Raw genomic sequence first — 12,390 nt, forward strand, 5'->3', positions numbered from 1 at the left:
AAGTTGCACCCTTCGTTGATTTCCACCTCTGATTGTTAGGATTGGATTATTGACTGATTATTCATGTGCAAATTAGGATTGGATTATCTAACAACAAAAATAACATAAGATTGGGTGTTAGGATTGGATTATTGACTGATTATTCGTGTGCAAAGTAGCTTATTTTAAAACAATAATTTTTTATTTGTTGTAAGCCCATTTAGTTTACTATTTTCAAAAAGTAGTGTAAGGCCCACACCATAGGATGATCCAAACCATCCATTTGATGGCCCACAACGTAAATAAACTCATTTCCATAAGATGATCTAACTTTCCAATCAATGAAGGTTTCCATAACATGCAGTTTCTCTATAGATCGGAAGGCTAGGATCATCTTATGGAAATGATTGTTGGGGGCACAACCTATTTACATTGTTTGGATGATCCTATGGTGTTTTGAAAAATACTTAACTATGCATGCTTACACCATTTAAAAACCCTAAAAAGAAGGGGGGTGTGGGAAGATCATGATGCCACGCCTAACACTCTTGAGATAAAGGGTAATTTTGTCATTTTCTTCCATTGGAATTCCTATTGACTGTTGCAGAAGGCATTTCACGGCCCGGCTATTGCATGAGAGAGCAACCACGTCATGACTGAGACAAAAAAACATATGTTGAAAAGTGAGCCTACGTGGCTGCTCAGCCTGCTCCCTTACACAACTTGGTAAAAGTCTTTCTTTTCCAAACTTTTCCAAAAAAAATAAAATCCTTGCAATCCAAACAAAGAATTTGGGAAAGATACCTTCGCTGATCTAACGGCTAGGATTGTTTCTGTTGTAAACTCTCAAAGCCACCTATAAATTGTCAACCACATCCAAATATATACGCCTCCCGTTTCCTTCTCTCTCACCCAAAACCTATAAAAGAAACCCTAACCCTCTCTCTCTCTCGGATTTCTGTATTCAAAACCCACTGAAATTCCATTCCACATCTGATTTTCGGAACAAATTTTTATCCGTAGCACTCATAATCCTCTCCCAACATTTGTTTTCTTTTATATTTTTAGGGTTTCGATTTTCTCTTCCCCCGTAGCTTTTCTATCCCATTCTTCCGAATTCTTTTTCTTAAAAGCAATTAGGGTTCTGGACCTGGATCCAGGTGGGTCAGACCTCAATTTTATAGTTTCGCATACCAGAAAGAAAACAATTGGTCTAATTTTGTGAGAATTGGAAAGGAAAGGAATTGTAAAATCTGGAGAAACTTATCTGAATTTGTGGGTTTTTTTTTTCTCTTCAGTTGATTGATTGAAGGAGGGAGGGGAAAAAAATGGGTGATCAGGTGTTGGAAGGGAGCCAACCAGTGGATCTTTCAAAGCATCCTTCTGGAATTGTTCCCACTCTCCAGTGAGTTTTTTTTCCACTCCTGTTTTTTTCTTAAGAGGTTGACATGTTGTTGTTGATGTTGTTGTTAATTAGTGAAATGGGTTTCAAATTCTGAATCTTAATGGGCTAATTTAGTTTTCATTATCGAAGAAAGATGGAGGATTGGCCAATGTAATTTGAGCTCAGAGGTTCGATCCCAGCTTACCTACCAAAAAAAATTCTTTCACTGAAAAGCTGAATGATGGTTTTGTGCTTTTGCATGTTCAGTAATGAGATAAGCTGGTTACTCTAATGGGTTGATGATCATTCAATCACTCAGATCCTTTTCATAGAGGTCTCTAAATATTTAAATATAATTGGTGGTTCTTAGTAGGTCGAAGCTTGATAGGGAAAGGGGAAAGGGATTGATGGTGGTGGTTGGAGAAGGGGCAGCACGTAGGTGCAGGTGCAAGCTAAAGCAGAATGTTAGGAGGTCTTAGGTTCGGTGTGTGTGTGTGTGTGTGTGTGTGCGTGAGAGAGAGAGAGAGAGAGAGAGAGAGAGAGAGAGAGAGAGATCATTACCGTGATGATTCTTATTCTAATCTGGATGTGCACCATAGCTGGGAGAAATTTACTTTATTCATTCAAAACACATCACTCAGACGGCCATATGCGACGAGTATTTATGTATAGATAAGACTCCTAAATTTGTTGCCACCAAATCTTATTCCTACGTGATTAATAACAGACTTCCTCTTTCAATTAAAATCCTCAAACATCCAAGGACTCCTGACTCAACTAAGACTCTAAACAAGTGCTAATAGAGTTCCTCATGTAAGAAGGAAACCCACGACTTAGATCTCACGATTTTTTTAAAATTGATGAGATCCCTAATCTAGTAGCCACCAAATCTTTTTCCTCGATTAATAACAAACTTCCTCTTCAATTAAAATTCGCAAACATCTGAGGACTCCTAACTCAACTAGAAAAGGAAGAAGCAGTGGGTTGACAGAAGGCTTTAAAATAGGGAAGAACTTGGAAATATCTCATTTTCAATTTGCAGATGATACTTTAATCTTTAGCATGGCAGATGAAGACAAAATCTTAAAGCTTAAGTCTATTCTTCGATGTTTTGAAGTGGTGACTGGCCAAATACCTAACCTGAGCAAGTCATGGTTCGGTATTCACATAGAGGAAGCTAGGTTGGCAAGCCTTTTGGGATGCCTGACAGATGAATTCCCCACTATATATATGGGTCTCCCTTGGTATCGGCCGCCCCAAAAGGCGAGCGTGGGATTCGATTGTAGGGAGGGTAGATAGAAGACTTCACTTGGAAGAGAAACCTTGTATCGCTTAAGAATAATCACTCTGATTAAAGCAGTGCTACCCAATATTCCCAGTTACCATCTGCCCATCTTTATATGTCCAATCAGGATTAATAAAATTGAGCAAATCCAAAGGACTTTCTTGTGGGGAGGTGTGGACTACAAGATGTACCTTGTCACTTGGAAGGAGGTATGTAAACAAAGAGGAGAGGAAGAATTTTTTTTGGAGAGCTGTAGAAAACGTTCAACAACCTTATATAATGTCCATCATTTATAATATTACTATTTCAAAAAAAAAAAACCTTATATAATGTATATGGTTTTCCATTTTAAAGTTTTCATATATTTTTCCTACAATCCTTTTCAGAATAGAAAACTAGTTTTTTAGTTTTTCTAATAAAAGAAGCAAAATTTAATCGAAAATCTTTAATACTAATTTGGACGTGTTTCCCACAAGTGGAAACACGCTTTTCCCCTTTGAAAAACGTTCCCAATTGGCTCAAATTAAATTCCTAAAAAATCTCATAAAATTCTCCTACAAACTCACTTTTTCCACTTTCTCGCTACAAAGTTGTTGACCGATTTTCAAGCCCATTTTTGGGCTATTAGATGGAAGAATCTGAAAAAGTCATAAACTAAGAAGTTAAAGCCATTTGAAAGATGTTGCCAATGAATATTAACACACTCGATTTGGCCAAGTGGTTAGTTAGTTACAGCTGTTTTAGTAAACTGCTAGCTTTATAACTTTTTAAAATTAAATAACACTTGTATTTAATTCTCCAATTAAATAAACTTAATTCCTCACATCCAATGGGATAAAACCTCCATCCTTAATTTTTTATAATTCCCAAAATACCTCGTAGTTAACAATTAACTATTTGAGTATTCCAAATGCATCCTATGACTGGAAGGTATACCATGAGTGGGCCCAGGGGTAGTGGATGCCCACCCCCGTAGAACTCAACTCAGTAGATGTGGAATGGAGAAATGACTTACACATATTAGATGTGATTAGGGGTATGATGATTTGACATTCATCTTCAGGGTTACGTCTCGATGGAGGCCATTGATCCATTGATGTTATAGTTGTTAACTACAGAGCTAGATCGTAGTGGAACCCATCATTGGGTTCTGCAGAATCGACCGTCGGATCCCTGCAATGATCCCACTCACAACTCGAATGACTCATTTATATCTTTTGGATATGGGTCCCTCATTTACTGGATTGCACGGACAGACTATATTCATTGCATTTGATGCGAGGGAAAGGATTTACGTAGTTCCTTTGGTGTATACATACCGTAGGATACATATGGAATTCCTAAAAGAGTTAATTGTTAACTTAGAGGAATTTTGGGAATTATAGAAAATTACGGTGGAGCTTTCATCCCATTGGACATGAGGAATTAAGTTTATTTAATTGGAGAATTAAATAACAAGTGTTTATTTAATTTCAAAAAGTTAAAGAGCTAGCAGTTTACTAAAACAGCTATAACTCACTAACCACCCCCTGGGTCAATGACTTTGCCATCATTATGAGTTAGTATCACAGGCATGATGCAGGCCAAGGACAAAATGGTGTAGTCGGAAAGATCTTTCCAAGGGCTACAACTTCGTAGTTTATGACTTTTCTAGATTCTTCTATCTAATAGTCAAAAAGAGGCTTGAAAATCGGTCTGCATCTTTGTAGCAAGAAAGTGGAAAAAGAGAGAATGGAGGAGAGATTTTAGAAGATTTTTTAGGAATTTAATTTGAACCAATTGGGAATATTTTTTAAAGGAGAAAAACGTATTTCTACTTGTGGGAAACACATCCAAATTAGTATTAAAGATTTCCAATTAAATTTTGCTTCCTTTATTGGAAAAACTAAAAAACTAGTTTTCTATTTTGAAAAGAACCGTGGGAAAAATATATGAAAACTTTAAAATAGAAAACCACACACATTATATAAGGTTGTTGAACGTTTTCTACAGCTCTCTCCGAAAAAAAATAAAAAAATTCATCCACTCCTCTTTGAAAAATCACCCAACATATCTCTATTAAAGTAGGTGGGGCTATGGAGATTTGGTGAGTAAGGATCCCATCTCTGGACAATAAAGCGCTGCTAGGGAAGTGGCTATGGAGATTTGGTGAGGAAGGATCCCATCTCTGGACGAAGGTAGTTGAAATGAAGTATGATCCAAGAACTGGTTACTGGATTTCTGATGTTTACAGATCCTTTGGTTCAACGATTTGGAGGGACATTTTGAGATAGAATTACAAATTTCAAGAAGGTATCAAATATAGAGTATACATGGGAGACAGAGTTTAGTTCTGCCATGACAAATGGTGCTCTGAAGAGCCTCTGATGGATCGATTCCCAAACATTGTTACAGTGTCGTCCAATCCGGAAGCTTTGGTGCGGAACTATTTTGAGAGAGTAGAAGATAGGATATCATGGAATATGGCACTTAGACGAAACTTCTTTAAAAGGGAAGTGGAGAGGGTAGCCTCTCTAATCCATCTCTTGGAGCGCTATTATGTTGGGAAAGAAGGCAGAGAGAAAGGGTGTGGATCTTGAATGCCTCTGGAACCTTCTCAGTGAAATCTTTCTACCTCCATCTTGCTTCCTCTTCTACTACCTCCAATCTATCCAGAGTTTGGAACATATCGGCTCCCCCATAGAGTCTACTGATCTGGGTGGACAGCCTTCCAATCCAAGATATAGACTATTGATCATCTTCGTCGTTGTCAAATGCTCATAATTGACCACTGTGCTTTATGCGTGGAAGTGGGCGAATCAGGGGACCACTTGTTCCTTCACTGCAGGTATACTTCGGAGATTTGGGCTAAAATCTTTGATTTGTTTGGAATTTCGTGGGTTTTCCCTGCCCACATTTCCGAGCTCCTAGACAACTGGTTCTTTGCGTTGTGGTCCATCAAGGGTATGGTTCTTTGGAAACTAGTATTGTTCCATATGGGTCCTTTGGAAAGGGAGGAATGCTCGCAGTTTCAAGAATGTTGTCAAAAGTGCATCCTCCTCTTTTTCAAGGATTATATCTCTAGTCATCTCCAGGGCCAAAGTCCTTCCCTACTTCAATTTGTATTTGGGTTTAGACATTAGACATTGCTGGAAGGAGTGCTAGGAGATTGTTGCTCCTAGGCGGAAGCCCCCTGACCCTGGACGGCTGAAGTTAAACTTTGATGGCTCTAGTTTGGGCAACCTTGGTCCGGCGGGCATAGGAGGTATTATTAGAGATGAGACCGGTAGCACCATATGGGCATTCTCAGGTCCTATTGGAATGAAGGATTCTAATGAGGCAGAAGTGAGTGATCAAGTGAGGGTGGTTCTACAGGGAATAAGAATTTCCGCAGAGAGTGAATTGGACAACCTAGTGGTGGAGGGTGATTCTCTTAAGGTGTTATCATATGGCTGGATGGGAGATCGCCTCACCCCCGGATGGGAGATTGCCTCACCCCTGGAGATTTTCAAAGTTTATAGATGAGGTTCTGGATCTTGTGTGGGGTCACTTGGTGAACGTCAGGAGATCGGCGAACAGAGAGGCAGACTGATTAGCTTGTGCAGGAGTTACTATACATGAGATGTAGATTTTTGACTTCTCACCCCCTTGAGTATTGTAGATTATCTTCTGTTTTGTTCTCTTATTATCGTTGTACTCTTTTTTCCATGGCTGTCTCGGTTGTGGAGCTGCTATTTATATGAAATCATATCAGTTTAGAAAACACAGATAGGTTTAGGTCTTGGTGTATGTGCCATTAATGGAAGTTTTCTAATTAGTCTCTTTCAGCCATATGTTTCACTGTATTAGGGCTTTGCCCCATTATTATCATCAATCAAAATTCCAAGACTTATATGTTTCTCTTCTTCCTCTTTCTCCTCTGATTTACATATGGTTGAAGCAGGTTTAACAATTTTCCTTGGTGGCAATATTGCTGATCTTCAGGAAATTATGGTGGTTTGATAGCACATTTGTTATTTATGCATTGGTCCATAGCGTGGTCACAATATGTCATTATGCATTTTTGGTAAAAACATCTTTGATAGTCATTTGGAGTTTTTGTGGTTTCTTGTTAGTAGGACTTCAGATCGTTTGGTATTTGGATGAAACAAATGGTAGTTCTGTTATTCTGAATAATAAAAAGAAGATAGTAACCTACCTGAAACATGCCATGCAACATAAACTGGTCATCTGAGTGTATTTTTCTGTCGTGTTCAGTTGAGGGAGCATCTGAGACTGAACATGGCATGTTTTCGTGATCTTTTGCATATTCCTTAAACCATTGATTGCATTTTTTTTCTTGGTTTCTATCTAAATCCTAGATGATATATTCTCAGAATTCTTATTAAAAGGTATAGGCGGTATGTAATTGTGTGGTGTGCCAAACTTTATCCAATGATAGATTATATGGTATTGGTTGAATATCCAGGAACATCGTTTCAACAGTTAATTTGGACTGCAAGTTGGATCTTAAGGCCATAGCTCTGCAAGCCCGTAATGCAGAGTACAATCCCAAGGTATGAACAGTTACGAATTTTCCTTTCTCATAGGATACGTATTAAGATTCAGTCACCTGTTAGTTCATAATTGGATGGTAATTTCATTATATCCTCTGACAAATTTGATGGTGCCGACTCTTCTAATCAAAATGTTCATCATACAGCGTTTTGCTGCTGTTATCATGAGGATAAGAGAGCCAAAAACTACAGCTTTGATATTTGCATCTGGGAAAATGGTGAGTTGATTCAATCTAAGAGGTATCCCATCTTAGTTTTGTTTAGTTCATTTCGCTTTGACATTGTTTTGAAGCATTAGTTGTGCCTCTCATTTGTTCTGTTGCTGCTCTTCATGTTATAAATCTTCTCTGGCTTCCATTTAGAATTTCTCTTTTGTCATATGGCCAATTCTATTTCGATCTGCCTGGTTAATTTTATCAGGAAAGCCAAAGAAAAGGTAGTCAATTTAGGTGGAATTTAAGTCTGCCTATTGACGTTGGTGGTAGCAGTGCACTCGCCTAACACAATGTGGAACCCCTTGAATTCTGTTTGTAGATGTCTTTATGTTGTATAGATTCTGGCTTGCATAAGTTTGTCCTTTTCACAAGACCGTTGCAGTAAGTGGATCTCTATTGAGCGAAATTGATGCCAAAATTTGCTTATGCGTACCAAAAGTGAAGTATGAAAAGGATAAAAATACCCTCATTTAAGGGTTAGATTTTCAAACCAATGCCATCACCTGCAAGCTGTCACCTGCAGGTTGAAGAGACCAAGGCTTACCCAAGTCTCTCCGCCCAACCAACACGGCATCATAAGAGAGCAGCAAAAGGTGGTCAGCTGGCCATCAGAAAATCAATCTGAAATCTAATTCCAGGTGGAGAGACTCCAGTTGGCGTTGAGCTTGCCCGGCTGTCAGAGATCGTTAGACATGTTATTTTTTTGAAAATTTACCCTTGGAATGAGGGTATTTCAGTGATTTTGTTGGAAGATAAATATGTCCTTAAGATTTTGGCACTGTTTCTTGTCTCTTCTGCATTCGTGTAGGAAAACACATTCTCTTTTTCATAGCAGAATTCTAAACTTCATATCATGATTTAGTAACAAGTTTATTTAGACGAGTTTAACATATAGAGTTATAGACCCAACAAGGAAGTTTCTTGACAATTAGAAGAGTTAATTCCTTCTTTCTGGTAGATTAAAAGCACTGCGACCTTTTTCAGACATTTCATTCTACATGCCTTTGTATGTTGATCAGGAGCAAGATTGCTACTCTAATATTCTATTATTTTTAAATATTTTTTGTATATATTTTGATTGAGGATTTGGCTGAAATTATGTCATATGATCAGTTTTCACTTCACTTTTGGATTCATGCATGGGGTGATGGCTTTGTTTATGCAGGGCAGTTCAATAGAAGTGGTGGTTAACTTACCTAGATACTTCAATATTAGGATCCATATCAGTTTTATACACTTGTTACATGGAAAGACCAACAACTTTTATTTTCTTTTGCAATTGCTAAGTCGTACTGATTTTATACCTAAATACTTGGAAGTTTGTTCGCTCCATTCAGATGCTCCTTGTATAATTTGCCAAGCAAAAATTCCCACCAAGGGCGTCTCCCATAAATATGAAAATGAATGGAGATCAAGGGCAAAATATCTGCATAGGCCATATCCAACATTACACATGTCTTGTATCACACAACACAAGGTAGTAGGGTACATACACTTACACAAAAGTACTACGGCATTACAATCTAGCATACCGTGAAAATAAGAAATTCATGCAAAAAAAAAAGTAAAAGAAAGAAAAACTAAAACATTTATGCATGCATATAAAGAAAAAAAATGAAAATATGATGACAAATGCATATCAAGCTAAAAAAACTTAAAAAGTTAACAAAATGGTCATATAAACCATTAGAGAAGTGGATCATCCTGAAAGATATGTATATCTTGCTTAATGAGGGGTAATAATCAACATATGTAAAATGTAAAAGCATCTAACAGTGCACAAAGAAACGAAACATATATTAAAACATAGAAAATTATAAAAAATAACATAACCGGGAAAAACATAAAATATGCATAAATAACCACCAAGTATCATCAGATCAGATCTTACCAAAAACATGCATATCCATTGAATCAAACATGTCTTTGATGATCTACAAATAATCCATTGTTCAAAACAGAAAAATTATATTGTTTATCTTAAACATAGAAAGTCCCTAATTCCATGAATTCACCTTTTACTTGTTGATATCTGCTTGATTTGTGGAATACCCTAGTAGGATATGGTCATATGACGCATAATCCTATTGAAAATCGTGAAAAAGTACAAATGCCAAAAAAAAAAAAAAAATGGGGTATGGGATGCAAACCCGAAACACGAAAAATAACATGCTTACAACACCGATATGGTGCTGTATTGACCGATATGGCTGATACTAAACCGTATCAGGCAAAAGTTTTGCAGGTGCTTATAAATGGGTCTGAATTCTATTGGACCCCACAAAATCGTCACATTTTGCCGATATGGTTTTCCTTGAAGGAGATAGCAGATCCCCTTATCGGATGCCCACTTGAGCTACCATACAATCTCATAAGACTCCCATTCAGGAGAGCGGAAAATATAACAGAGAGCCACATCCTCAGATCCACCCCATTCTCAGAAAATTTTGGTTTAGTAATATCTTGAAAAATAACTGGTTGGGTTCTATTCATGTTATATCAAGGTGGGGTGCTGACCTTCATTGTTATACTATTGTTCTCGTGACTGGCATTATAATCATATTGACGTTGTGTCGTCAAGGATGCAAGAAGACCTTTAATTTCGTCATTACTGTGTTCACTGAATTTTAATCATTTTGTTGGTCTGACTCTGAGCATCTACTATCTTTTCTTCTATTCCTGAATGCCTTTCCAGAAACAGCTATCATCATCTAACTAATTGTCTGAGCTAGTAGAAATCAAATTCATTGTTGGGGAATCTTTTCATACTGCTAACAAATGGAAATTCTAAATGTTTTATATTTTCAGGTCTGCACTGGAGCAAAAAGTGAGCAACAATCAAAGTTGGCAGCGAGGAAGGTATGATGATTGGCAATTCATCATCTCAATATGATTATAAAGAATTAGAGAAACCCCAACTTGAAGTGTTATTCGAAGAGATTTTGATCTGACGTGATATCTTTGCTTTTCAGTATGCTCGCATCATTCAGAAACTTGGCTTTCCTGCTAAATTCAAGGTATTTAGTTGTGTACTATGATATGATTACTTCTTCTCTTATGTTGAATCTATCATTTTTTTTATATTCCTTTTCCTTTTTCTGTTAATGTCGACTATTCTGTTTTATAGGATTTCAAGATTCAGAACATTGTTGGGTCCTGTGATGTCAAATTTCCTATCAGACTTGAAGGCCTTGCATATTCTCATGGTGCTTTCTCAAGTGTAAGTTATTATTCTATGCACAAGACCATGATGTGCTACATGAAATTATGGTTGCTATTTGCATATTATTTTCATTATTACTATTATTAGAAGCATTGGTATCTTTTTATGGGTTTTCCGTGTGGTCTTCTTATTTTGAGAACACCTGCATGTCGGTTGTTTCTAATAGTATGAACCAGAATTATTCCCTGGTCTGATCTATCGGATGAAACAACCGAAGATTGTGCTGCTCATTTTTGTTTCAGGCAAGATCGTTTTGACAGGAGCTAAGGTGACATATTTATTCCATTATGACATATTTAACTCTGTTATTTGCTATTTTATTGGGAGTTGATAAATCAGGTTCATCTTTTCTAATATTAATCCAGGTGAGGGAGGAGACATACACAGCCTTTGAGAACATATATCCAGTCCTTACAGAATTTAGGAAAAGCCAACAATGGTATGTGACTCTTAACTTAGATGATATGCAAACTCGAACCAATCATTTGATTAAATATTGAAACCCCTCCTGGAGCAAACTCGGACCAATCATTTGCTCAGATTGCTATAAATGGTGTAACTTTGTGTCTTGGCCTTCTAATGTTAAAAATAAATAAATAAATAAAAATAAAATAAATCTGATGAGTACACCAAAAATTGAATGATAACTACTCAAGAAGCTCAGCTTGATCAAGATGCAGGTTGAGTTAAAGGGGGGAACATGATTTTCCCAGAAAATGGTAAAGAGGGTATGATTATATTGGGAAACTGAAAAACCTTGTTGAGCACCAATATGTACATCTGGTCCTTATCTTGTAGCACACTCTCAACCCTTTATATATGACTCCAATTTAATTTATTTCTCATTTCTGTGGATAACAATTTACAGAGTTAGAGCACATGTTGGGTTGCGGCAAGTTACTGCCCTGATACATGGAAAATGTTTACTTTGTAAATAGATGATGATTTACCCATCAGAAAATTGATGCTGGCGGAGGATGGGGTGCCATGGCTTTTGGTGGTTTTATTCTTATCGCTTCGATGAGCAGCTGCAACTAGTCCAGTGCCACAGCACTTCGCCCTACGTTCTGTCAAAATAAGTTTGTTTTGGCAGAGGAAAGGTTCAGATGATGATGATGAACAATTCTTTCTTTCAACCTGTGTACTTTCTGCTTTTCTAGAGAGACTGTTCTAATTACCGATATAAGGAATTGTATTATATGTGGATGGAAGGGGGTGAAGCAGAGTTTCTACTCTTACAAAAATAGGGGGTTCTTCCACCCTAAAACTCGCATTTGGGCTCAATTTAGAGCATGCTAGGCAACTGAAAAAAAATGTTTCATGGAATATTTGTGGGTCCAGTTGTAAGAGTTGGGCAGAGGAGAACGAGAAGGTTTAGGTGGGTATGAGAGGAGCATGAAAAGTCCTTGGAAAGCAGAGGGGGAAAATCCCAGTTTAGGTAGTGTATATGTTTTTGGGTAGTGATATATCCGCCCCTTTTGATTACTTGGACACCCAGGAGCAGTGTACGTGGCAATCAGCCCCATTGAATCCTTCTGACGTGAGGTACACAAGTACCACACTCACTGATACACTGCTGCAGGGTGTCCTAAGTAATCAAAAGGGGCGGATTTGTGGAGGCATTTCGTGGAACGGCTGTTGCATGAGAGAGCAGCCACATAGGCTCATTTTTCAGCATATTTTCTCCTCAATCTTGAGGTGGATGTGCTCTCATGCAACAGCTGTTCCGCTAAATGCCTTCTGGCCCCTAGCAAATCCCTGGATATAAG

General features: G+C 37.6%; 1 protein-coding gene across 4 annotated transcripts; it reads left to right on the plus strand.

Moving 5' to 3' along the window:
* Positions 1-860: 860 nt before the first annotated feature.
* On the plus strand, positions 861-11,947 carry LOC143854145 (TATA-box-binding protein-like). 4 transcript variants are annotated; one of them, XM_077363961.1, is made up of 10 exons: positions 862-1,139; positions 1,278-1,384; positions 7,096-7,183; positions 7,330-7,401; positions 10,207-10,257; positions 10,371-10,415; positions 10,526-10,618; positions 10,788-10,889; positions 10,987-11,060; positions 11,490-11,947. In XM_077363961.1, coding segments are annotated over exons 2-10 (603 nt in total). In that variant the 5' UTR covers positions 862-1,139; positions 1,278-1,307; the 3' UTR covers positions 11,491-11,947. The 4 variants fall into 4 exon arrangements, with proteins under 4 accessions (XP_077220079.1, XP_077220080.1, XP_077220076.1 ...); XM_077363962.1 differs by having other exon boundaries at positions 11,560-11,947; XM_077363964.1 differs by lacking the exon at positions 10,788-10,889 and having other exon boundaries at positions 861-1,139.
* The last annotated feature ends 443 nt before the right edge of the window (positions 11,948-12,390 follow it).

This window comes from Tasmannia lanceolata, unplaced genomic scaffold, assembly GCF_043159265.1.
Source record: "Tasmannia lanceolata isolate RefF3 unplaced genomic scaffold, GAP_Taslan_0.1 ptg000020l, whole genome shotgun sequence".
Taxonomy (NCBI): domain Eukaryota; kingdom Viridiplantae; phylum Streptophyta; class Magnoliopsida; order Canellales; family Winteraceae; genus Tasmannia; species Tasmannia lanceolata.

Coding starts and splice junctions, on each gene's coding strand:
- LOC143854145 (XM_077363961.1), top strand. CDS start 1,308: ATGGGTGATCAGGTGTTGGAAGGGAGCCAACCAGTGGATCTTTCAAAG. Junction 1,385..7,095: donor GGAATTGTTCCCACTCTCCA/GTGAGTTTTTTT, acceptor TTGAATATCCAG/GAACATCGTTTCAACAGTTA. Junction 10,416..10,525: donor GCTTTCCTGCTAAATTCAAG/GTATTTAGTTGT, acceptor TCTGTTTTATAG/GATTTCAAGATTCAGAACAT.